The sequence below is a fragment of the Apodemus sylvaticus genome, chromosome 9 (assembly GCF_947179515.1).
Source record: "Apodemus sylvaticus chromosome 9, mApoSyl1.1, whole genome shotgun sequence".
Lineage (NCBI taxonomy): Eukaryota > Metazoa > Chordata > Mammalia > Rodentia > Muridae > Apodemus > Apodemus sylvaticus.
Genome location: NC_067480.1, coordinates 38794877 through 38821615, shown reverse-complemented (window position 1 = coordinate 38821615; position 26739 = coordinate 38794877). Strand labels below are relative to the sequence as shown.

Genomic DNA, 26739 nt, shown 5'->3' with positions numbered 1-26739 from the left:
CAGGCATGGACATCTTTAATGTCAACACTCAGGAAGCAGAGGCAGGTGGATCTCTGAGTTTGAGGCCAGGGTTCCAAGACAGCCAGAGCAAAATAATAAAGAGACCTTGCCTCAAAAACAAAAGGAACCAAAAATCAAATGTAGCATTTAGAGTGTGGAGGAAAAATTTAAAAAAAAAAAAAAGTGCATCTAAATATGTCAGCCTCTCTGGGCTTTGTTTTCCTCTTTTGAAAGAGAAAGTAGTTTCCAAGAGATTCTAAACCCATGGTCTAGCTCCTTTCCTGTCTGGGAAAGATTATAAAGACACAACTTCACCAGGAAGTTAAAGCTAGGGAACATTTTGCAGAGGGCTCATGACATGCTCGTGACCCGGCAGGGTGGCTGGGAACCCGCTCTGGAGCCAGGACTGCAGACGAGCCCCTCCCCTCGCAGCTTTTGTCATCTCGGGTCTGTCTCACCCATCACCAAGAACATCTGCTTGGTTCCATAGAACGGTACCGCCTTACAGTTAATTGGCGCATGCCTTTAATCCCAGCACTCGGAGGCAGGCAGATTTCTGAGTTTGAGGCCAGCCTGGTCTACAGTGTGAGTTCCAGGACAGCCAGGGCTACACAGAGAAACCCTGTCTTAAAACAAACAAACAAAAAAAGATTAAAAAGAAAAGAGCCACAACTACTTAGTGTTTCCTGCCAAACAAAACTTTATTCATTTCTAGTTGTGTCCCTTTGTGATATATTCAGAATCAAGTACTGGACAGAATAGCTCCAACTATGCCCTTGGGCTAGTAAGGTTTCTACTCCACCTGATAAACTGGCTTCTTTCCCCATCCTGGTACCAGCCGGAGGCACTTGGATTACAAAGAAAGCAACAGCTGGCTTGAAGAAGGGGTTTTAGTCTAAAATCTCCCTGTGGGAATACAGAACAGATTGAACTTGTGTACCAGAGTAGACTTCAGTGTTTCTCAGACCAGAGAGGGCGCCCAAGGCCCTTTCCCTGTCCCCACCCATCTTTCACCCAGACTGCTTCCCAGCCATACCCACAATCTACCTCACTTGCTGACCTCTACCTCTGTGTGTCAAAGCAAAGTAGGAGGTCCCTCTAGATCGGATTTTAAAGCCTCACAAGGCCCCAAGCACTTTGGGTCTGGATGGTAGTCAAGAAGGGTGCCAGCCAGGGTGGATGCCATCCTGTGTTAGCCCCACCCTGAATGAACTTTGCTCACTGTCTTTTCCCCTAGCCAGATAAATAACCGATACGTGTTACTGGAAGATGGGGTTGAACAGAGAGACCCCAGGGCACAGATCCCTTCTAGCTTCTAAAGCTGAGAGATGCCAAGGCCTAAAGACTTCAGCCGGCGTAAGTGGCCTATGAGCACTGGAGCTGGAGGCAACACTTCTGGCTTTATTGAATCCGGGAGGGGAACCAAGGTGGGAGGGAGGGGAGCCTCTTCACCTCAGAGCTCCTGTGTTCACAGGCTCCCTACTCCCCTCTGCGTGCTCGTGCACGTGCACACGCGCGAGCGCACACACACACACACACACACACATACACACACACGTGAAACGTTTGATGTATACTCGTCATGGCTAAAGGGAAGGAGATACACCTTCAGACTAGTTCTTACCATGCCCACCAAGGGCAAGAGGTACCAGTAACCCCAGCATCCTGGATCTCCCAGAACATAACCAGAAGCCCTCCCAGCCCCAGGACAGAGAGGAAACTGAGCAGATTTCTTGAGGGGAGATGGGACCTAGAGCCCAATAGGAAAGGTTGAGAGTCCCAGGCCAATGAAAGGGACATCTTTCATTCTCTCAGTCTCGAGTTCCTACAAGCTGGAGCACAAAGGTGAAGATGTAGATTATATCTGTGTAGATCTGCAGGGCGCCTGTGATGTAGTCCTCTGGGCTGATGGTATGCTTCCGGTTCCCCAGGACCAGCTGTGTGTCATAAGCCAGGAACTGCAGGGAAACCAGACATGAGTACCTAGGAGCTCAGTGTCCAGGGCTCATTTCCTGTCAGCACAATGTCCTGAGAGCCCTGGGCCAGCCATACAGCTCACTAATGGAGTCAGTAAGGAATAGTGTGATACATGGTTTCTGTCCTTGAGCAGTTCACTTGTCTACCAAAGACTGACACAGAGCTGTCACCCAGCCAGAATATGAACAGAATACAGCAGGGGTGTCAGAAACTTGTAAATCCCCTACATATGAAAAAGAACAGTTGTCCATGGCTCCTCCCCACCTCCCAAGAGGCCTAAACACCATCGCAGCTCCCCTCCCAGAAGAGGGAACAAACTCACCAGGGTGAAACAGATGGCCCCCAGAGCTGCGTAGACCATGTGGAGCCAGTAAATCTGAAACGGGACAGTATGGCATTAGGAAGCCAAGCATGACCAAAGCGGGGCCCTCGAAACCCAGCTGACCCTGGATTCTTCCTGCAGAGCAGGGAGGGAGGGACGTCACCTCTCCAGGATCCCCTATCCTGCCTCTCTAGAGCCTGGGAGAAACTGAGAATGTGATTTATCTGCCAGGGGCTGCCCCACAATGTCCACGTTAACCCGGCAGCCACGCTGGAAGCTAGTAAGGAGTAGGTGAGTCTACTGTAGACCCTGGACACACGGCAAGCCCAGCGCATGCAGTTTGAAGAGTCTGGACAGTGAGCAGCTCCCAGTAGCCCATGGGTGCAGCTCACTGGCTCCTACAGCCTACCTTAGGAACAGTTTAGAGAAGCCCCCTTGGCAACCTGCCACCCTGCTCAACACTACTGCCACGTGCCTGTACACAGGCCAGGACCAGCCATGGTGAGAGGGGCAGCACCTCTCGCTCTAATCCCTCCCCTCCAGCCCTGTGCTCCCCCCTTAGCAGACTGAAAGCAAAGAAGGCATCAGAACCAGCCATCCCAGGGCCCCTTCCACCAGGCCTGACTTTGTTCTTCAGGGTTATCTCACAACCTAGTCTCGGCTAACCTACCATGTCCTATAGGAACTGAATGGTGCTATCCAGGATTTAAGGGGCTGTGGTTTACCACTGCCTGAGACAAGTCTGTTATACCCTAACCCAAAAGGATGGTATTGTGTTGGTGCCTTCATTGACCAGTGGAGAGGTGTGTGAGCCAGAGCCTGCCCCTGCTCCACAGGAAGTCTGCCTGCCGCCTGCCCTCTGCCCTCGAGGCAGGACACTCACATATTCAAAGAACAGCACTATGCTTGTGACAATACCGGTCACTGTCAGCACTATTCCCAGCACACAGATGAGGCCTGTACACGAGGTGAAGTCCACCTAGCAGAAAGGGAGAAAGAGGCACATCAGATAACTGCCATCCTTTTTTTTTTAAGAACTATTTATTTTATGTGCATGGGTACACCATTGCTTTATTCAGACACACCAGAAGAGGGCATCAGATCCCCGTTATAGATGGTTGTGAGCCACCATGTGGTTGCTGAGAATTGAACTCAGGACCTCTGGAAGAACAGTCAGTGCTCTTAACCACTGAGCCATCTCTCCAGCCCGATAACTGCTATCCTTAGCATCCCAGAGGACTGGCCCTGAGCTCCATTTGGGGAGTCCCAGTGCTGATCCTGGGGGCATGGCAGTGACAATGACATGCTAAGAACACATACCATACAGGAAGCAACTTGGCAAGTACAGACATGGGAGTAGATTATTAGGCTAGGGAAATCCCTGGTCTGCAAGGGTCTGGGACCTCCCATGCCTGCCCAAGCACCAAACCCAAAGGTGTGTGTGTGTGTGTGTGTGTGTGTGTGTGTGTGTGTGTGTGTGTGTAAGAGAGCAGGGTGGCCAGGGAAGGACCTTCCCCATCCTCACCTTAGTCTGAAAGCAGAAGATGGTGACAGCAATGGATACCACAGCAGTGATGATCATTGCTATGATGACAGCTTTGGTATCATACATACTGCAGGGGAAAGGAAGGAAGCAGTGTTGAGATGGGCCCGAGGCATAAGCCGGAAGTAGAGACTCCCTGTGTTCAGGATTGTGCTCATCGTCCACCCAGCCTCTCCCTTCTCGCCACATTCCCTCCCCAAGAACATGGAGGACTGTCCCTGAACATACCTGGAAATAGCGCCTGTCATAAAGCCCAAAGCCAATGTCTGAGGGAAGGAAAGAATGAGGTGACAGTTAAGAACAGCATGGGCAAAGCAGGGCAGTGGTGGCGCACGCCTGTAATCCCAGCACTCTGGGAGGCAGAGGCAGGCGGATTTCTTAGTTCAAGGCCAGCCTGGTCTACAGAGTGAGTTCCAGGACAGCCAGGGCTACACAGAGAAACCCTGCCTCGAAAAACCAAAAAAAAAAAAAAAAAAAAAAAAGGAACAGCATGGGCTACTGAATATGGTTCACCACAGACTAGGCTCTAAGTCCCAGCCCCAACACTGTGGTCGCCATGGCCCTGCCAGAGCTGGGGATAGATGTAACTGGATTGCGAAGAACAGCCACAGAGGAAAGCAAGAGCAGGGACAGCCAAGGACAGGGGTGTCCCCAACCCTTCCCCGGGTAGGTCTCCCATCTCCCTTTCAGACTTACAAAGATGGTGAGCAGGATGATGTTCCATGGGAATCGGCGTCTGGAGAGGGAGGGGAGAGAAAGAGAGGGAGAGGGAGAGAGACCCTGGTTACCGGCCTTGTGCCCGTCAAGTCTTAGCAGCCCCTTCAGCAGAAGGAAGTCCTTAGCTCCCGAGAAATAAGTCTTTTCCTTAAGGAGGGTACTCAGGTATTTACACAAGGATAACCTGAGATAGTCCTTCCATGGCCAGGACTTGTTTACAGCTCTCATGTCCCCTGTGTGACGGTGACAAAGTCCCTCAGCCTCTCTGAACCTTGAATTGTTCCTGCTAGGGATGTAGTAACTTTCCCTTTTGTGTTTATAATGTTTTTTATTACGTGTGTGTGTGTGTGTGTATGTGTGTGTGTGTGTGTACATGCAACACAGCACACATGTAGAGGTCAGAGGACAGCTTGTGGGAATCATTTTCTTTCCAACATGTGGCATGTGGTCTCAGGCCTCAAACTCAGATCGTGAGGCGTGGTGGGAAGTACCTTTACCTGTTGAGCCGTCTTGCTATTTCCTCCCCTTTTGATTTCCTTTTCTGTTTATTAAATGCCTGAAATGTCTTGTAAGACAGATATAGCCAGGTGGGCATCACACACTACTCTGTAACACAGCTGGCCTCTTGTCCCTCATCAGCACTCCTTGTAGGCTCTCTCCACTGTATAAACCCTTTTCCTCTTATAATGTTCTGTCCCTGTCCCACTTCTGCCCTCCTCTTGTCAGGGTCTCCAATACTCACCTGGGTCCCTGGCAGCAGATAAGGATCAGGTAGGTGCCAAGGAAGACAGCGCTGGGGGAAGAGATGGGACACAGCTATAGGTCAGGACACACACACACACACACACACACACACACACACACACACGGCCTGCTCCTAGCCCAGTATGACCTGAAGGTAGTGAGTGCAAGGTGATCACAGAGAGCCTGGGCAGCACCATGAAATCTACACTTCATCACCATGTATCTGCCTGGTCCTGTCCTGTCCTGTCCCAGCACTCTGTGCTGTTACTCCTCCTCAGGTTGCCCTTCTGCCCCTGCTTGGAGAGTGGCACAGTTTCTGGGAAGCCCTCTTCTCCTAGGGCATAGCTCTGCCCTAAACAAAGCTGGCCAGCTGCCTCCTGTCCCCTCCATCCCAGCAGCAACACCCCGCACTCACTAGGACACGTAGTACACAGCCACATTGTTCCTCACGAATTCGCTGACTGGTTTCCTATAAAACAGGATGCCAAGGAAAGAGGTTGGAAACCTCATACTGAGGTTGCCAGCCTCCAGCTGAGAGCCACCCCTCCACGGGCAGCCTAGCAGGTAACCCAGGCTGGGAAAAGGAGAAACTCACACAAAGGTGAAGAGAGCAATGATGGCCACAGTGATGAGCAGCTGGACGGAAATGATGCAGTACACCTACAACAAACAGCCAGGGATGCAGCTCACGCCTCACGCCAGCCTCTCCCCGGAGGCCCCTCAGCGCCAAGGCCTCTGCCCACCTGTCTCACGCTCTTGTTAGTGGGACAAGGGGGCTCCTTTTAGTTTGAAAGGCTCAGTGGTTAAGAACATATATTGCTCATGGACCTGAGTTCAGATCCCAGAAACAGCATCAGGCAGCTCATAATTACTTGTATCCAACTCTAGCTCCAGGGGGTCTGATTGCTGCTCTTTTGGATTCCTTGGATATTACACTCACATGCGTGCACGTGTGCATGTGTGTGTGTGTGTATGTGTGTGTGTGTACATACACACACACACCTTAATAAAATCAGTCTTGAAAAGACAAACAATGACTGTAATTTGGAAGGTTCCACTTTCAGAGTTCCCAGAGATTCTTCCCTGACTGCAGTCTGGCCTGGAAGGGACCTCTCTGCCACTTCGGCTGTTTCTTGGCCCCTTTCCACCCACCCAGCATCCAGCTTACAGTCAGTTTAGAGTTTACTCTCACTTGCTCTGCCTGCTCCTGTACACAGCAGTTTTCTGTGACAAGGGCTAAAAGGAGGGTGTGTGGTGATTTAGAGACAGCATGTTGCTGTCTAACAGAACCGAGCAGGCAGGGGAACTGCAGAATCCAATCCCAGATTCACTGTCATCCCAAAGCAAAGTCAGGGCAACGGGAATCCTAGAGAGGGGGATCCCCTCTGAGGAAGGTGCAGAGGAAGGCAGCTAAGACACTTACGTGGGGATGTGTACCTGAACCCACCTCCCCCCGCCCCCAGCCCCAGCCCATTTCTTACCTTTTGGATGAAGGTATGTCGGACTTTCCGGTCATCCCATTCTCCAGGACCAAAGTTGTCACTTCCTGCTCTCTCCTCCTCATTATAGTCATGGCCTAGGACCAGAGGCAGGTCACATCAAACCAACTGGGCACCGAAGACACACAGCCTCCATCTCAGCACCCCTCACCTTTGAGACGGGGGTCTCAAACCAAGGCTCAGGCACCTCTGTCCAAAAGACACACTTGGGACTCCCAGACTCTTATCCAGCTCAGGTCTCTAGGCTCCCTCAGAGTGACCCCAGCTGGGCTTAGGTGAGAAAAGACTGCGCTGTCAGCAGGCAGCTGCTGCAGGCTCGGTGCTCAGCATGCATGTTTGGGGACAGGATGGTGGCATCGCCATCCAGGAAGCAGCTGGCATCTAAGGAGTGGAACTGGCTGGCAGATCAGTGGCCTTGGGAGTAGAGGGCCAGAGAGAAAGAGGGAAGACTACCCAGGAAGTGGGGAAGTGGGTGCAGGAGGGCACAGGCTGGTTCTGCAGCAGGCTTCACAATGCACGTGGTCACCTGTGATTTCTTAGGATACATGCCTCAGAATACATGCCCTAAAAGAGCTGGCCATACACTCGCTGGCTCTGGGACTCGGAGGCTGCTGTAAGCCACCAACATTCCATGGATGCCTCTTGGGGAACTACTTCCAAAATCTACCCAGGAGGAGCTGGGGTAGCTCACAGGCAGAGCATATGCTTTATGACCTTGAGTTGAGTCTCTTGTACCAAAAAGAAATGCAAACTCCACCCTCAGGAGAAGAGGCTTACTATATATAGTCTAACCTCACCTTCACCTTCTTCATCAGGCAACCATACCATTTTGGCTGTTGGCAAAAATCAGACTGTATATAAAGGATGGAGATGTGTCAGCCCTAGGATATTAAAGAAAAAAGTGCTTAGGGTTCCTAAGGAAGACATGGTGCCCAGACACAGTGGCAACAGCCTTGTTGAGAAAGAGAAATGGTTCCTTGGGCAACCACTTAGAAGCCGTTCCTTCACCCAGCTACCGTCTCTGGGTGTAAGTTCCAGTATGTGTCTTAAGGCCTCAGTCTCCTCACTGAATACATAGGCCAGCAAGTGGCTGGATGGAAGACCAGGAGGTTAAGGGGAAGGTGGGACAGGAAGAGGAAACAGTATCAGAGGGGATGGCAGGAAGAAGGGAATGTAAGGCTTCCTCAGTCCCAAGCCCCACCTTGTCCCACAACCCCCCAGCCACCCTCCATGACTCACCATAGTTCATGGGCATTGGATGGACAGGAGGAACCGGCTGTGGGTAGCCAGCAGGGTGACCGTAACCAGGTTGAGGGTAGGCAGGGTAGGCAGGATAACCACCTGGCAGGACAGACGGCTGCCTGTAGCCCCCGGGAGGTGGAGGGCCAGGGTACAGGGGATTGTGGTCTTCATAGGGAGGTGGGGCAGTGGGATTGGACATGGCCACTCAAGGGCTGAGGGGAAACCCCAGCTTCTGGGACCTACAATAGGAAACAAGCAATCAGTCATGAGTTCCTGGCGCTCACTCCACCCTTTCTCATTTTTCTAGGCTATGTCTGTAGCTTACACATGCCACTCACTGCCCACAGGCCACCACCCCATGGGCCAGCCCCAGGCTTTTGTAATCTCTCACAGCACCCTTTATCTGGGGCCTCCCCTTCCCTGGCCACAGGAGAGTAGGCGTGGGGGTTAGTCAGAAGACCAGCGTCACAGCTGAGTATCAGAACAGAAGAGAGTGGCAGCCCAGGGACGCCCTGCTCTCCTTTAGGAAGCCTTGCAGTGCAGGCTGGACAGCAGAACCAGGCCCCTAGAAGAGCTTCCTGGTGAGTCACAGGGCTGGCCAGCTGGGACCCTTTGGAGGGGTCAGCCCAGCCCTCACAGCAGCTGGCTGGAGCAGCAGACATGGAGGGCCAGATACAGGGTGGAGCCAAGCTAGAAGCTGAGCAGGAAAGGGGAGGAAGAAAACAATCCGCCACTGTACCAGAACTGCCAGGCCCCAGAGGGAGGGGCAGGGCAGGGCAGGGCAGGCAGGAGACAGGACTCTCCAGTTCCCTTCCCATCACCCAGGCATGTGGCAGCCTGTGCCTGCTGCTCCCTTCGCTGGTCTTGCCAGGGAGTAAACAGTGCTGCCTCCGGAGCTCCCTGGAAAGGGGGGTCTCTGGAATCTTCCCGGCAGCAGAGGCAGGGAGGGTCAAGGAAAGAAAGCTGAGAAGTGAGGGCACAGGACAGAATGCCGGACAGGAGAGCCTGCTGCCTGCTGCCTGCTGGAAGCTCCAGGTGAACATCAAGGCCCAGCATAGTAAGGTGGCTCCCACGGTCCTAGAAGCAGCCATTAGGGCACACCCTGAACGGAGTGCACACCCCGCATGGTGCTGCGTCCTTCCTGTGCCGCTGCACTCTCTAGGCCTCCTCGGCCAAGCTCATCACAGCCTGGGGACCCTGAATCAAATGCTAGGCACATCTAGATATGGCAGACATAAAGGCGGAGACAAGCCAAGGAAATGGTGTCCTTATTTCTTTCATAGCACCACCCCTTCCCATGTACACCTGTGAAGAGTTACCCCTGCCCTACAGGAAAGACTTGAAAATCCAGGTCAGCAGCACCTTCAGAGCTGTCGCTGGAAGCAGGAGAGTCCCAGCTTCTCTTTCATGGCACCCAGTGCAACTCAGAGATCAGATAGAGGACGTTCACGCCTCCTCTCAGGACAAGAAGAGTTATTCAGAAGGAAAGTCAGTGAGGATCGAGTGACAGGCCAGGTCACACTGAGGAAAGCTGTTCTCCGTCCCCCAGAGCAAGAATGTGTCAAGTCAGAGAGAAGAGAGCCCTTCCAGAGAGTAAGGCTATGAGGCGTGAGCCGGGCAGGCAAGCTTGGGAGTCAGGCGTCGAGCAGGGCAGAGCAGCAGGAGAAATGGGACACCCAGAGTGGCGAGATCAGCCACTGAGACTGAACTGCAGAGTCTGGGTCCATGAAAGGACAGAGTAATCGCAAGCCAGATAAAAGAAGCAGGTTTTCCCTGCCCCAGCCTTTGGAGCAAAAGCCTTGTTCCCCTAAACCCTACTCTCTCCCTCTCCAAGTCCCCTTCTGAGGCCACAGAAAGGATGGCGACCTGGGGGAAGGGAAGAAGACAAAGGTTACCTTTGGTAGAGAGATGCCTGTCATTTCGTTATGGCCCTTATCCCAGTAATCTAGGTCTATCTGACATCCTCCATTGGGATGGTGGTGCAGGCTGATGGCTAAACAGTCCTGAAAGGCCCCGTCATTAGTCCCAACAGTGTCACCAAGCCATGATGTCACAATGACCTGGCCCTTGACTTTCACAAAGTATGTGTGAAACAGGGTGGTTGAGTGGTCTCAGGGCTCAGTGACAGCTCTAGGAGCTGACTATGACCCTGGGAACTGACCACAGGGCCTGACTTTTGCATACAGTGGCCCCTCCCCCTTCCCAAGTAAGGGGCTGCCGTGACTCACTGCCTGGGATGTGGCTGGAGTCTAGGGTAGCTCCACTGCTGACTCATGGCCTCCGTCCTGTCCTCCCTGACCCGCCCAGTCAGGCTGGTAGTCATGCTGGTAGGAACCTGCCGGTGGACCTGCCTGGTCCCAGCATAGTTCTCTGAGTCCTCCAGCACCTGCCCTTTTGAATCAGAGACGATGTTATGCCTCAGCCTCAGTGTCCTCACCTGGAAGATGGGTTCAATCCCAGCTAACAGTGCCTCCCAAGGAGCCGTAAAAACTAAGAGAATACACACACTGAGGGGGCTGGAGAGATGGCTCAGCAGCTCAGCTCTTCCAGAGGTCCTGGGTTCAAGTCCAGGCACTCACACAGCAGCTCACAACTGTTTGTAACTCAGTTCCAGGAGATCTGACACAGTCACACAGACATACAGGCAGGCAGAACACCAAAGCACATAAAAGAAAAATAAGTTAATTTAAAAAAGAAAAAGAAAGAAGAAAGGAAGGAAGGAAGAGAGAGAGAGAGAGAAGAAAAGAAAAGAATGGCCCGGGCTCTTAGAACAGTGCGCAGCCTAACCAGAGATAGACTCCGGCTGTTTTCAGCTGTGAATTCACTGACTCCCAACTCCTTAGAGTACACCAGCATGTGAGCAGTGCTCTTACAGACGCTGAGATTTAGGAGAGTGAAGAAAGTTGGCTGGGGACACCTCACCAGGGTATAAGGCTTACCCCCAAGGCTGACTCTGGTGTCCTGTTTGAGTCCCTTATTTGAATAGTCTACCTATCTCAATTTCTCAGCCATCTCCCATGTCTTTGGTCTCAAATCCTCCAGTGATAATAGCAGGCTTACCCCGAAGTGGATGCCCAACGATTTGGCCCCTCCATAGTGCACTCCAGTCCCATCCATCAGCACAAGGAGATTGAAAATCTCAGAATCTAGGCACCCACCCACTTAGACACAATGGTCCCAGGCTACAGTAGTCCTGGCTGTATGACCCTGGATGTGAGAGGGTAGAACCCATGTTTTGTACCAGCCAGAAAGTCGCCAGCCTCTGCTCACCACTGAGCCACGTATAGACAGTACCTGTCAGACCAGCAAGAACTTCTGGAACCCAGAACCCCCAACGTGGCTTCTAAGCAGGCGTCAGCTTCTGCCTGGCCTCCATGAGGACCCTTCCAAGGCTCCCTCCAGGGCTGAGGTCTGGGCTAGCACTACCCTAGGGGGGGTGGTCAGTTATTCTCCTGGCCAGGCTGAGGCATGGGGATGACTGGAGACAGAAAAGATTAGGAAGGACAAGGACAGAAAAGAGACCTGGAGACAGTAGAGATGAGGTGGAGCCAGGCCTTCTGGGTTCACCGGGGCTGGGAGGGCTTCACAGGCTCCGGGGTTACAAAGAACTGTGAGCATTTTCCTAAGTTGAGAAGGCCTCAGCTTCTCTGTGAGCAAACACCAGCTTGTGATCAGTGTCCGGTCAGGCAGTGTCCCCGCTTGTACCTTTCTCAGGTAATCCATCCATGTCAGGGAAAACCCAGAGCCCCTCCCTGACTCAGTCACGGTGGCAGCAGGACTGTGTCCTGGGCCAACCCAGCAGGAGTTTTTGGTGGCCGAGGTTTTCAGTGTAGAACCTGGGGAAGCTGTTCCCCACTGAAGCCTGGGTTGTCTCAGGAGGCCGACTCTGGCTCTAGCTCTCCTGTGGCATAAGAAGTGTTAAGACTCTGGAATCTGCAGCCGGAAGGCTGAGCTGCTGGGGTTACAAGCCAGAGGGTGTGTCTGGAGGGAGGGACAGAGAGGTGCAGTCCAGGCAGCTTGCCCTCGGGAGTGCCAGGAGCCAGTGCCCAGACCAGAATGGAAAGAGTTGCTCAGCGCATCTCAGGAAGCCCCGCCCCACACCCAGGTCTCCATGCCTAGCTTCCTCCCTCCACTCTCCCCAAGAAAACCCCTCCCACCCCAGCACACAGCCACTGGGACAGAGACGGGGAGGAAGCAACATCGCACCCTTAGGGTGGCCTGGCCTCAAGATTAGGAGGTGAGGTAGAGGGGATCCAAGCATTGAGGTGTCAGCTAGAACCAGGGAACCCAAAAGCTCCAGCCCAGGACAGGCCCTCTTGGCCAAAAACTTGGAACTTCTAGGCCAAGTATTGTACTTCATGCCTCTTAATTCTAGCAGAGGCAGGGGAATCTCTGTGAGTTCAAGGCCAACCCATTCTGCATAGCAAGTTCCAGTATCCGAAAGCCCAGCAAACGAGCCACAGGGGCCAGAGCAAAGCGCCCTCTCCAGCCCCTCATCACCTCTGGCCTGCCCTGCTTTGTTTCAGGCCTTGCAAGTTCCAGGACAGCCAAGGCTACACAGAGGAACCCAGTGTTGAAAAACAGAGAGAGAGAGAGAGAGAGAGAGAGAGAGAGAGAGAGAGAGAGAGAGAGAACTCGAGCGAGCAAGAACGCAGGTCTTTAATCCCAATACCTGGGAGGCAGAGGCAGGCAGATCTGAGCTGAAGTCCAGGCTAATCTACAGAGTTTCTAGACAGCCAGAGCTGCATACTGAGACTCTTTCACAAAATTAAACGAAAGAAAGAAAAAAAAAAAAGGAAGAAGTCATTATCAGGGCTGCTGCTATTTTTGACACAAAGGCCCGCCCCACCCTGTTTGTGTTTTCTCCAGGTTAGGAGGGGAGACAAGCAGAAGAACAGGAGTATTAATCCGACCACAATGGAAAGTCATAGAGGGGTGGGGAAGGAAGAGGGCTGGCCGCCTAAGAGTGGTAAGATCAGTACTCAGGAAGCAACTAAGGTACTTGTGATGCTCACAAAAGATCACACCTCCAAATAAAATGCTACGTTTGAGAGGCAGGAATCTTGGGGCACACCTGTAATGCGAGCACTCAGGAGGCTAAAGCAGGACTGCTCCAAGTTCAAAGTCAGCAGAGCCACACGGTGAACTTGGGGCCAGCCAGGGCTAAGGCAAAGGCCTAGCTCAAAACAGTGGAAATTTTCCAGACACATGGCCTTTAGGATTTAAGCATCCAGGGAAGGCAATCTGTAAACAGCAGGGGGGGGGGGGGGGCAGATTTGAACTTGATGAGTGATCGTGGGTGCTTGTCTGCCAGGGAAGACACCTGAAGCACCCTCACCTGGTTAGGGGAGCACAGGGCTAAGGGTGAGGTGGTGAAGACCAGCAGAGATGAGTGTCCAGTGGATGTGGAGTCCTTTCCCCATCTTTGCCTGAGTCTCCGGTGTGGGAACAGGGACCTAATTCTTGTCCTGGTGTTGGTACTGACCCCAGTACATGAATTGGGGCAGGTCACTCCCCACTTTCAGGCCCTATTTTTACATCTGTAAGATAGGTATATTCTAGGTTGAAAGATCAAAATCCACTGAGGCCCTGCCAATTTGATTCTGTATAAACAGGCTAACAGGACAGAAAGCTTCAGAACAAACTGACATAGCCACCCCACTCCACCCCACCCCACACACATGGAAATCTAGACACTGACAGACTGCCTCTAGTAATGTATAGGACATATACAGAGGCGGAGGCACAAGGCATGTTCTAGGCAAGAGGGTAGCCATTAGCTCTCACTCTCTCTTGAGATGCTCCCGCTTTTCCCAGACTGTGTGAGGCTGACCCAGGCAGCCTGTTTAGTACACGAGGACCTAACCCTAAGGACAACCCATGTCTCTCCCCAGCTCTTAAAACCCCATGCTTCCACCAGCCTGTCCCCTCAAAACAGCTGCACTAAACACCAAGCAAAGAATCTCAGTGGATCAGCACGTTTAGGCACTTGCTGCCAAGCCTGGCAGCCTTAAGTTGGATCCCTAGAACCCACACAGTGAAAGAAAAGGACCGACTACCTGAGCCATCCTCTCTCTGGACCGCCACACGCACACACTCACCCTCGCACACAAGTAAGAACCGGGCATGGTGGTGTACACCTGTAACCTAGCACTAGGTTGGCTCAAGCAGGAAGACCACAAGTTCAAGACCATAAGAACCTGTGGATAGGAGGACCAGACATGCGTTCTCATATCAGCTGAGTGCCAGGATCCCCTGGAGGGTCTGCCCCCACCCTTGGGTCCAACAACTACCAGAACCTCCATTGGTAGGGTTTATAGCACGGCATGGATAAAGTGTAGGCAACACAGAACATTACCACCCGTGTCACAGGAACCCTACTGACCATTCTATGGAAGGAAGTCTTTCCTTCATCCCTGACCAATGCATTATGTCCATGACAAGCAGAGGCCTGTGGACTTCTGCATCTTACTCCTAGTCCTACTTTAAAACAAGTCCTGTTTTGGCCTAGACTCCCAAAGTCTTCAGTTAAGGCTGGAAGATCCTATCAAGGCCAACTCTTGTTCAGCATTATCAAGAGAACTAACTGAAGGCCCTCTGAAGACTTGGACGTCGCTTCAGCACTGGTTTCGCTCTACAGCCCAGGCTGGCTTCGGGTCTGTAGCCTGGTTTGCAATTGTCCTTTTGCCTTTGTCTTCTGAGAAGAACGAGGGCCCATGCCCCAGTGTTGTTACTGTTTTGTGAGGCAGGCACTTGCCCTATAGCTCAGGCCACTGTTACCTCAGCCTCTGGCATGAAGGGTGCGCACCACCACACACTCACACACTCAGTCCTGGTGCTTCTACTCTGCCATAGGCCCATGATGAGAGGTCTTGGAGGCGCTCTGCTATAGCTGGCTTCTCCCTGAGGATCCCCCATTCTAAAGGAGGAAACTGAGCCTAAGTGCCTATTACCCTAGCCCAAGAGCCTCTCCAGCTGCTCGGCAGCTAATGTGTTATTACCTCTCTGATCTGCCCTGATGTCAGACAGGAAATCAGGAGCCTTGAAGCAATGGTCTCACTTCCCTTGAAACTATAAGCTAAGACCGGGGTCCCATGACTGGAGAGGTAACAACAGGCAAGTGACGAGGAGAGGAAGTACGGTGACCTGTTTGAGGCAGACCAAGCAGCGCAAAGAAGCACCTGGCTTGCCCTGCCACCACTGGTCAGGCCAAAGACACCAGCTTTGAAACCAAAGCTCACCACTGAGATAAATATTTCAGAGTCCCAGAGAACCAGACACCTGACAGAGCTTCCATGACAGCTCTCCCCACTTATCCGGTATTTAGGTTGACCCTCAGGCCCATGGGTGCCACCACCCATAGGCCACAGTGGAGTGAGTGACTGGGGAAGGAGGCCCCCGGGGGAAAAGGACCTGGTGAAGACACCAGGCTCTGCCTGGCAGAGTGCCTTCCTTTCCTTCGTTTTTGGTTCCCTCTTGGTCCTCCCTGACCTGCTTTCCCTTTTCCCGTTTCCCTGTTTCATTTTTTATTTTTACTCTTGACCTAAAGAGGTCACCAGGGCCAGGCATGACAGCTTTCACTATAATACTCCCAGCACTTAAGAATCTGAGGCAGAAGTATTGCAACAAGCTCAAGGCTTGATTGGGCTACTGAGTGAAACTGTCTCAAAAAACAAAAACAAACCAAAAAAATAAAAAAAGTTCATCAGCTTGACTGTACTTTGTGGTAGGTTTCTGAATCAGAGAGCAAAGGAACAGGGTCAAGGAGCAGGCCGGGTTAGGAGCAGGAATGGCCTCTTCTCTAGGAAGATTTGAGTGGGCTGGCGCCTTCACTGTGCTAGGACTCCCTCAACACCCTCACCCGCCCACCTTAGATAGATCCTCATCACCTGTCTTCACGCCGCTTGGTGACGCCAGGACTCGCTGGCAGCCCTGGCTGGCTCCCTCCCTCCTTCTCCCCACCAGCTGAGGACCATGACAGCCTCCATCTCACTTGCAGCACGGGCCCCGGAGTGGGGGACACGTCCTCAGACAAACAAGCCACTCAGCCACTGAGAGGAGCACCCAGCAAGATGCGGGTCGGCTCGCGGGTGCGCACCGAAAGCGGTTGCGCCAGGCGAGCGAGGAAAGTTGAAGACCGAAACAGGCAGGACGAAAGGACCCCACTCCGGCTCCTGCTCACGACCGGAGTCGGCCCGCGCGTGCCAGAAAAGTTCGGGCGCCCGGGCGCAGCGCCGCCCCAAGCCACTTCCAGTCCCCGCCGGCCCCGAGTCCCCACCTCCACCGGCCGCAGCCCCCTCACTTGCCTGCGCTGTTCCGACCGTAAGATCCGCCTGGGCCTCCGGGCGCTGGCGGGGACTGGGCTGGGCCCGGCTGGACTGGGGCTCTGTGCCCCGCCCCGTCTCTCTCCGCCGCCAGTGGGGAGGAGCCGCCGGGGGTCCCCGAGGCCGCCAGAGAGCGCTGGGGTCCGCTCCAGACCCCAACCGCGAGCCAGGTGTGAGTGGTTCACATTTACTGGAAGCGACGCTGGGTCGCGGAGGAGGGCAAACCCCAAACTCACTGGGAAAAAATAACTTCTTTCCATCAATTCCAGACTCCACCCCAGAAAGAAGCGCTACTTTTGCGTCGTCAGTGCCTACCTACCAACGATTTGCGCTAGGGGCTGTAGAGCGAGTCCAGTAGCCTTAAAAGTTGTTATTGGGTTTGTTTGTTTATATTCTGAGTAAAAGGGCGATGTCGCTATGTATCTCAGGCTGTTCTCCAGCACTTGTCATCCGGCCTTAGTCCAAGTGTTGCAGTTACTGACTCTGGTTTCACATAGTCAGATTTCACTGAATTTTTTTTCCTTTTTCTTTTTTGTCACTAACCGATCTTCAGCACTTTAGGTCTAGGGGTGTACGGCCTTCCATGTGAGAGACCCAGCTGGGTTTCATCCCATCCCAGCAAAACCAAACAACAAAAGAATAGTTTCAGTGATGCACAATATTGTATCACATGGCTGTGCTATGTTTATATCCATTCTTAAAACTTTTTATTTCATAAAAAAATCATTTCTAAGTCACAAAAAAATCTGTGATGAATATCTAACAATTCTGTGCTTTAAAGCTAACTGCCCTTTTCAAATTTAAAATGCCAAAAATACAAACATAGGCTTGAGACTCTGAGGCTCTGCTTGCAATCAGTCATGTGTCACTTAATGACAGGGTGTGTTAGGTTAGGGAATTTCAGTGTTTTGTAAGCCTCATGGTGTATTTACACTAACAGCTCACTGTGCGTTACTGGGAAGTAAAAATAGTCTTACGGCAGTTGGTAGTATGCTGGTTTAGGGTGCAGGAAGTCCTGGGTCCCATCTCCAGCACTGCATAAACAGTGGGAGTGGTGTACCCCTGTAATGCCAGATATTTTGGGAATGTTAACAATAAAATAACTTACCTCAAAGAGGTAATGAGGAACCGAATATGTGCCTGTGGGAAAACCAATGTAGGTCATCCGAAAGTCTGTGTTCCAACATGGTAATCCTTTGGTGAAGTTTTGGGGGTTGGGAATTGTCTTACTTAAGGTTTTACAGCTGTAAACAGACACCAAGACCAAGGCAGTTCTTAGGACCACAGAGCTTTAATTGGAGCTAGCCTACGGGTTCAGAGGTTCCGACAATTATCATCAAGACAGTTGTCCAGGCAGGTGTGGTGCAGGAGGAGCTGATAGTTCTACCTCTTAATCTGAAAGTCACTAGAAGACTAGCTTCCAGGCAGCTAGGAGGAGGGTCTTAAAGCCCACGCCCATAGTGACACACTTCCTCCAACAAGGCCACACCTGCTAATAGTGCCACTCCCTTGGCCAAGTATATTCAAATCACCACAGGGGGCGCTTTGATTTAGTCTTGTTTTGCTTATTTATTTATTTATTTATTTATTATATCTAAGTACACTGTTGCTGTCTTCAGACACTCCAAAAGAGGGCGTCAGATCCATTACAGATGGTTGTGAGCCATCATGTGGTTGCTGGGATTTGAACTCAGGACCTTCCGAAGAACAGTCAGTGCTCTTAACCACTGAGTCATCTCTCCAGCCCTTGGTCTTGTTTTTTATTTTAAGGGTCTCACCATGTAACTCTAGTTGGCTTGGGATTCAGTGTGTAGACAAGGCTACCCTGGAACTCACAAAGGCCTGCATACCTTTGTCTCTTGAGTGTTGGGATTAAAGGTGTGCACAACCATAATAAATTTGATAGTTTTTATATTGGTAGAATCAAAAAAAAAATTGTAAGTTGGGGCACTTTTCAGATGGACTGTTGGAAAAACTAAGTAGGAAGTCATAGCAAAATGGAGACATCTCAGCCATAGCTATAGGCCTAAAAGGCAGTCTGATGATACTCAGTCTGAGGGTTGGTAGAAGGGTTTTATCTGCTGGTCACTGAATGTTAGGGCAGACACAGGTAGGCAAGAAATGGCTATTTAGGGGCTGAAGATAACCCAGGATAAATTGTAATTAGGCTCTGGACCAGCAAACATTCTACCCTCTACCCAGTCACAGGAATTCTAGTCTTTTAATCAGCCTGCTCAAAGGCTCAGGTGAGCACTCAGTTTCTTTCTAGGAACTTTTTTTTTTTTTTTTTGGTTTTTCGAGGCAGGGTTTCTCTGTGTAGCCCTGTCTGTCCTGGAACTCTGTAGACCAGGCTGGCCTCGAACTCAGAAATCCACCTGCCTCTGCCTCCCAAGTGCTGGGATTAAAGGCGTGCGCCACCACCGCCGGCTTTTCTAGGAACTTCTATTCAGAAATAGGAGCAGAATAATCAGGATTATTCTCAGCTACTAGGCAAGTCTAAGGCCAGCCTGGGCTATATAGGACCCCCACCTCAAAATAAAATAGTGATTTTTGTGGGCCCAGCATCATATATTCAGCCCCCTGTCTGACCTCATCATGTGGTACATCTCTGCACTTCAAAACAGTGTGGTCTCAGTTCTGCATGGTGCTGTACATTTTGATGTTGCTAGACTGGGAACTTAGCTCCTGTTGTCCTACCCCTGATCACTTACAAAAAAAAAAAAAAAAAAAAAATGCAGCAGCAGAAGCCAGGCTGGGTGGCACACACCTGAATCCCTGCACTCAGAAGGCTGAGGCATCAGGATCTGAAGTCAGTCCACGCCTCCAGGTGAGAATCAGTCTCAAGGGAGTGGAGAGAATAGACTCTGGAAGTTTGTCTTATGACAACACACACACACACACACACACACATTAAATTAATGTTCAGTGAGCCAGGTATAGTGGTGCATGCCTTTAACTCCAGCAATCAGGAGGTAGAGGCAGGTGGATCATTGTAAGTTTGAGACCAGCCTGGTCTACATAGTGAGTAATGGGCCAACCAGGGCTACATGGTGAGACCCTATCTCAAAAAAAAAAAAAAAAAAAAAAAGTAGCAGTTTCATTTTCTATGGAACAACTGCCTGGGTTTGTGTGGTTCCAAAGTCCAGTTTCTGCTGAGCACAAAGGCTGCTGGGTAGGAGCACAACTGAGTTAACCTCGTCCAACTTATCTCTTGCTTATCTCATGCTAATAGCTGCAATCAGTGTCACCTCTAAGTGTTAACACTCCTCCCCTTAAATTTTTATGTATATGAGTACCCTATCTGAATATACCCTACAAGCCCGAAGATGGTATCGGATCCTATTACAGATGGTGGTAAGCCACCTTGGCTGCTGGGAATTGAACTCAGGACCTCTGGAAAGGCAGCCAGTGCCCTTAACCTCCGAGTCATCTCTCCAGCTAGACACTTTCCTCTTTTAAATTTTTGTTTGTGACCGTTTTTGTTTTCTTCTGAGACATGACCTCACTATGTAATTCTGGTTGGCCTGGAACGCCCTATGTCGCCCAGGCTCTACGCCTCTGCCTTCTAAGTCCTGGAATTAAAGTCACACACTGACTCCCATGGGCAGCAACTTCCCCCTTTGTAAACTGTTCTAAATTACATGTCTTTATTTTGTGTGGGTTTGTGAGGTGTGTGGGTGACTGTCTCCCACAAGACAGGTCTCAACAGTCCTCCATCCTCCCAAGTGCTTGATGTTGGGATTACAGGCGTGTGTTACCATATCAGGCTCACTTTAACCTTTTGAATGGACAGGAATCACAATGAGATTTGTTTTATGAAGTACACTGGATTCCATGGTAGTGAGCCACCGTGTGGTTGCTGAGGACCTCTGTGGTTGAGGTCAGGACCTCTGGAAGAGCAAGCAGCCGGTGCTCTCCTCGGCCGGCAGAGCCACCTACCTGCCCCCCAGAACACAATAAGAAAGCACAGCTAGAAACTAAGTCGGGCAGAGGCTGAGCCCTCAGGAGCAGCTATGTAGGATGTCTCCCTCCCAGCAGACCCCACCCTAGCCTAGAGCAACAGTCAGGCAAGAGCTTGCCAGGTAGGCCAGGCTCACTGAGCCTGCTGGTCCCAGGGTCTGTCTGCACCTCCCCCCCCCCCCCCCCCCCCCCCCGGGCAGGGATTAAATTTGGACCCCCGTGCTTGTAGAGCAAGCGCTTTACCAGCTGTGCCACCTTCCTACCCTGGAGTAAACTTTATAAACACATCAAAGGGCTAAGTCAGCAAAGTGCTTCCCTCCTGAGCATGAACACCTGAGTTTAGCTCACCTGCAGCCACACACAAGCCAGGTGGAGAAGCAAGGCCTAGAGTGAGTTCCTCTGCCTGTTATGGAGATGTCGCGCCAGGAAATGCTCAAGAACTTCAAACAGATCACCAGGGAGTTGAATCTTAATCAAGATGGAGCTTGGGCCACAGGAGCCCCGCCCTTCCCCAACCCCCCAACCCAGGTTCAGGCAAGCATTTATAGAGGCAAGAAGCGGGTATCTATCTGTTTGGGGTTCATTATGGCCTTTAACATAATTGGCTAGTGTTGGGAGTCAAACCATAAGCTGTTTTTCTCCTGATTGGTGGCTGTTAGGAAGTAAAGTGTCAGGGGCGAGCTTGTAACCTGGGGGGGGGGGGGGGCGGGGGGGGGGGAGGTGCAGAGTTGCTCGGGAAACAATCTGGAAACTGGTGCTAGGTACCAACCAGCCTGTTAGTTAACTTGAGTTCAACCTTAGGTCAGATTTTCTAAGATGGAGCCTGAACCCAAAAGATTCGGTCTCCCAAAGACAGGCCAAAACAATGAAACAGTTCTCAAAAAAGAGTGTGTGCGCGTGTGTGTCTGGGGGTAGTAGAGGAAAACACTGGATATTGATCAGGTAAGTGGGCCCCACCTCAACACACACAAGCGTACACCACCACACACAATAAATAAAATACGTTGACTAATGAATGTGCACACACTCACACACTACTCACATATGCAGCATGCATGGGTATTTGTATAGCAAGATATCATTTCAATGGAAATTCCCTAGAGACCTGGGTGAGCTCCACTGGCAACCCAGCCCTCAGTGCACCCCAGGTCCCCCTGCCTACAGACCCCCTCTTTGGAACCAGAGAAACAAAAGAGTTCAAGCTCTCTCTCCTTGTTGCCTAGCACAGGGAGAGAGTCCCAGGTGAGTTTTGCAGCCTGCAAGATTTGGCAGGCAGCACCTTTAATCCCAGGACTCAGGAGGCAGGAACAGCCTCAGGGATCCCTGAGTTCAAGGCCAGCTTGATCTACATTGAGAGTTCCAGGACAGCCCAGGCTACACACAGATAGACCCTGTCTATATATGCACTAGCCTCCACTATGTAAGGAAACCAACTAGTGAGGCCTTAGCTGTGCCCTGCAGCAAGGTGTCAGGCTTAGGAAAAGCAAGACCCTTGGGTAAAAGCCATTGATGGAGAGTTAGGTAGGTGACCCACATCTGTAATCCCAGCCAATAGAGGCAAGAAAGTCGAGGAGTTCAGGGTCATCCTATGCTACATAGCCAGTTCAAGCCATGACCTGGCTGTGTAACAGACTGATCAAGACAAAGAAACAAAGACTCAAAAATAACAAATAATTCTATTTTGCATAAGAATGCCTCCACTGTCTCAGAAAACACTTTGGGATACTTACCCCAAAAATAGTATTCATTGTTTATCTGGAATTCAAAGTTACTTGGGTGTCTGGCATTTCTCTGACAATCCCATAATCCTACTGAAACAGAAAGTCAAGTCAGGAAAGGGCGAGAATTGGAGATACCAGGCTCAAGTTTATTTCCTGAATGGGAGGAAGCCAAAAGGCTGATGATGGGGAGGGGACGGTCCAGGGAACCTGACCCAAGTGAATAAGGAATGGGAGGCTGGGTCTGCACTGTTGTGCTCCCCTCCAGCCTGGCTGTTGGCCCCTCCAGCCTGGCTGTGCTCCCCTCCAGCCTGGCTTCAGACGCCAAAATTCCTTCCATAGCTCTGTGACTGCATAGGCGGCTTTCCTGGAGTTTCCCACCCCGCAAGGCTTTGCCTTGTGTATCAGCTCCCTCACAGAAGGTGCCCTTCTTCAGAGGGCCCCCTCCCCACCCCCTGTACTAGAATCCCATTCCTCTCCTCTGCCTGGCCCTACCCCTGTGGGACCAGAAGTGCCCTGCAGCTCTTAGGTGGGACTGGAAGATAAGTGGGAACCATACCAGAGGAGAGGGAAGGGGGGAGGACATAAGTTCTTCCTCCTGCAAATGAGCCTCATGTTTTACTCATGAAAAATAGATTTAATCCTGGCAGAGGCAGGCAGATCTCTGAGTTCAAGGCCAGCATGGTCTGAAGAGCAAGTTCCCAGCAGGAAGTGACACAGAGAAATCTTGTGGTAGGAGAGAGGTAGAGAAAGAAAGAAAGAAAGAAAGAAAGCGAGAGAGAGAGAGAGAGAGAGAGAGAGAGAGAGAGAGAGAGAGAGAGAGAGAGAGAGAGAGAGAAAGGAAAGAAGGAAGGAAAAAAGGAAAGGAGGGAAGGAAAGGAAAAAGAAAAATATTTATTTAACAATTATTATGTTCCAAGCAGTATTAAAGGGTTTGGACATCAGGTGAAAATGTGCATCCTAGCAAGGAAACAATGGGCATTTGATGTCAAAACCAATTTTCAGCCGGGCGGAGGTGGCACACGCCTGAAATCCCAGCACTTGGGAGGCAGAGGCAGGTGGATTTCTGAGTTCGAGGCCAGCCTGGTCTACAGAGTGAGTTCCAGGACAGCCAGGGCTACACAGAGAAACCCTGTCTCGAAAAAACCAAATCCCAAAAAAGCCCAAAACAAAACAAAAAAAGCAATTATCAATGTTGCTCCATCTTGAACAGAAAAAGAGGAAAAATCCTGTTAATAAAATATTAGATTTTGTTGGGTGTAGTGGTACACGCTTTTAATCCTTGTACTCGGGAAGCAGATACAGGTGGATCTCTATCAGTTCAACACCAGCATAGGCTTAACAGATTCCAGGCCAGCCAAGGTAACATGGTGAGACTTGTCTCAAAAAGAAGACAATTAATAATAATAATAATGGGCTGAAGAGATGGCTCAGTGGTTAAGAACACTGACTGCTCTTCTAGAAGTCCTGAGTTCAATTCCCAGCAACCACAAGGTAGCTCACAACCATCTGTAATGGGACCCGGTGCCCTCTTCTGATGTGTCTGAAGACGGTTACAGTGTACTCATATAAATAAAATAAATAATTAAAATAAGAAAGAAACAAAAGACATTAGGAACAGTCCTGTGGTGCTGTGTAAACCCAACTAGAAATGGGAGTGAGTTGTGGAATAAGGAAGCTGGAACCTGTCTGGAATCCACCAAAGCACAGCCAGGGTCAGGTACCCTGTCCATCTCCTCCGACCATCGGAATCATCTGAGGTGCTTGTGAAAAGGGTGCAAATCTCCTGGGGGGGGATGTCTCCCTCCAGACCCTGAGAGCCAGCTGTAAGCTGAGGCCCTGAGGGAGTCACTAGCCAACTCCAAGTTATAATCATCCGTGGCTGTGGGACCTTGGGGCCAGTCCTTAGCTACTCTGTGCCTTGGTGGCTGTGTCTGTACAACGAAAGGTAATAATAGAATGTGTTTGTAAGGATTAAAAATAGTAGTTGTTAAGTCCCTTGTTGCAGGTCCGGAGGGAGCCCGCTCAGTGACTCAGGTGAACGTGAGCTCAGCCTGTGTTTCAGAACCATCCTGGACCTGTTGGGATGGATTTGCCCAGGCCAGGGTTTTCAGCAGGGTCGGGATTACACTGGATCCCTAGTCCCTGACCAACACTACCTTGTATCTTGGACTCTTGAGCCACCAAACCTGTTTGGCGTGGTGAGGATTGGGTTTCCCACCCATCCCCTGCTCCTCCACCGTTTGCTTCTTTCTCTCTTACCTCAGCCTCCCAATCCGGAAGCTCCCTTTAACATTCTTCGTATATATCTTAAAATTCACTCCCTGAGAAGCGTCAGCTTTCTCTGGCTTCTCCCCCTGACCTGGTGGGCAGTTACCTCAGGCCCCGCCCTGCCAGGCCTATACTGTGTTCCAGGTGTTTACCAAATTCCTACCCTCCCACTCCTCCACCCCCCCCCCCCCCATCCCTGGCTCCCAGCTTCCCAGCTGTGCCTCTGACAATCCTGTGACCACATCAGGCTCACTGATGTATTGATCTTTGCACAGTTCCCCCAGTGCAGGGACTTAAGGCGGCGATTAAAGCCAGGGTCTCGCTATGCCAGGCAAGTGTTCTACTGCCAGGCAAGAGTTCTACTGTGCAGATACCGTGGCCTCACCGTCTCTGTCTCTTCCTCATCCTACACAAAATAATTTGATTTGAAATTAGTAAAAATGGAACAAAACTTGGTTTTACACTTCAAGTCTCAGGAGTCGTAAGTGGATAGTGGCTACCATCAGAACAGCTCTGGGGGCCCAGGGGTAGATCACAGTTCACTGTTTACCTCACTATCAGGGGCCTAGCCTAGCCTAAACCAGTCATTTTTAGTTTTTGAGACGGGCTCACATGTAGCCCAGGCTGGCCTAGCTAGCCTTCAGTTCTTCCTCCTCTTCCTTGCACCTGCCAAGTACTATCTTTATCACAAGCACCCTGTACCCAATTGACATCTAGGTAGGAGAAAGACACAGTCAGACCCAGGTATGACCACTAGGTGGCATGATCTGGCTGACAATGCTTGACAAGAAGGTAGAAAGGTAGAAGGTAGGTGCTTCCCCCCCCAACCGCCCCCCTTCACTCGGTGCGTTCAATGCTATGTCCAAAATCAATTAGAGAATCCCAGCCAGAATTAACAAATAAAACAGACTAAATAAAGTAGGAAATATTGCTCAGTGTACCTTCATTTCCAGTTTACTTATCATGCATGTCTAGTGTGTGGATCTAAGTTTAAAATGTAATTTCCTCCCTTCAACCCTTGTTTTCTCAGAATCATACTGGGAGCAGATTCACGTTAAAAAGCCACAATGGAGCCGGGCGATGGTGGTGCAGGCCTGTAATCCCAGCACTCTGGGAGGCAGAGGCAGAGGCAGGCAGATTTCTGAGTTCGAGGCCAGCCTGGTCTACAGAGTGAGTTCCAGGACAGCCAGTGCTACACAGAGAAATCCTGTCTCGAAAAAACCAAATCCAAAAAAAAAAAAAAAAAAAAAAAGCCACAAGGGGCCACCAACATGGTTCAGCAGGTAAAGGGCTTGCTGCCAAACCTCAGCCAAGGTAAAGGAGAGAACTGACTCATGCAGGCACATGGTCACATGTCACACACTCACACACACACACACACACACACACACATTCACTCACACACACATGCATGCACACACACACACACACACACACACACACGCAGGTGCATGGTCACATGTCACACACTCACATACACACACACATGCACATACACATATGCATGCACACACCATGTGTTTTGATCATTTAACTCATCCCACTCCTCCCATATTCACCCCCTCCACTTCCCTAACCCAAACAACTTTGTTTCCTTTAAAAAACAAACCAAACAAACAAACAAAAATCCTCTCAAGTCCAGTCTGGCTGCCCATATTCTCCTAGATGCATGCCTGGGGTTCCACTGAGTGTGCGCTGTCTGCCAGGAGCTACGGTCTTCAGGAAAGCTGACTTCCCTGCCCAGCTGCTCCCTGGTGCCAGTAGTCCCTTCCAGACTGGAATTTGTCTGGCTTAAACTAATTAAGTTTTTAATTAAACTACTGGGTGGCATGGAGGGAGGGCAGCCTGTAAAATGTATGCTATTGAGATCCACAGCGGAAAATGTTTGAAAGTCACCCTGATCTGTTACCTGTAGTTGAGGCATTGGAGGTAGGCGGTGGATTTATAGACGCTTGCTCAGTTCTTCCCGGCCTTTTTAGCTGTTTGTTTAAAACACCACAGCCAAAAGCAGCTTGGGGAGGAAAGGGAAGCGGGGGCAGGAAGCTGGTTAGGAACTGGAGCAGAGACCAGTGAAGACTGCTGCTTGCTGACTGGCTCTCATGCCCAGAGAGAGCACAGCTCAGAAAAGGCAGCTACCTCAGTTAGACAGCCCCTGCTGCCTGCCTAGGGACGGTGCCGCCCACAGCCCCCTGCCTCAGGTAGCAATCAAGAAATGCTCCTCAGACATGCCCACAGGACAGGCATCTGACAGAGGCAGTTCCTCAATGGTGGTTCCTTCTTCCTCCGTGTGTCAAGTCAACAACCAAAATTAGCTTCAGTTTATTTTTAGGTTTGTGTTATTTCGAGATAAGGTCTCATTAATTGTGTGGAGTGGCCTTGAGCTCATCTGTAGACCACACAGGCCATGAACTTGCAATCCTTC

At 50.9% G+C, this 26739-nt stretch overlaps 1 protein-coding gene across 1 annotated transcript; it reads right to left on the bottom strand.

Annotated features, from left to right (window-relative positions):
* Positions 1–676: 676 nt before the first annotated feature.
* Positions 677–26341, bottom strand: Tmbim1 (transmembrane BAX inhibitor motif containing 1). Its single transcript, XM_052193802.1, is given in 14 exon segments — positions 677–1958; positions 2300–2353; positions 3183–3278; positions 3825–3912; positions 4071–4108; positions 4539–4578; positions 5302–5352; positions 5719–5772; positions 5899–5963; positions 6785–6879; positions 8042–8234; positions 8236–8283; positions 22059–22139; positions 26227–26341. Coding segments are annotated over 13 exon segments (987 nt in total). The 5' UTR covers positions 22077–22139; positions 26227–26341; the 3' UTR covers positions 677–1811.
* Between the last annotated feature and the right edge of the window lie 398 nt (positions 26342–26739).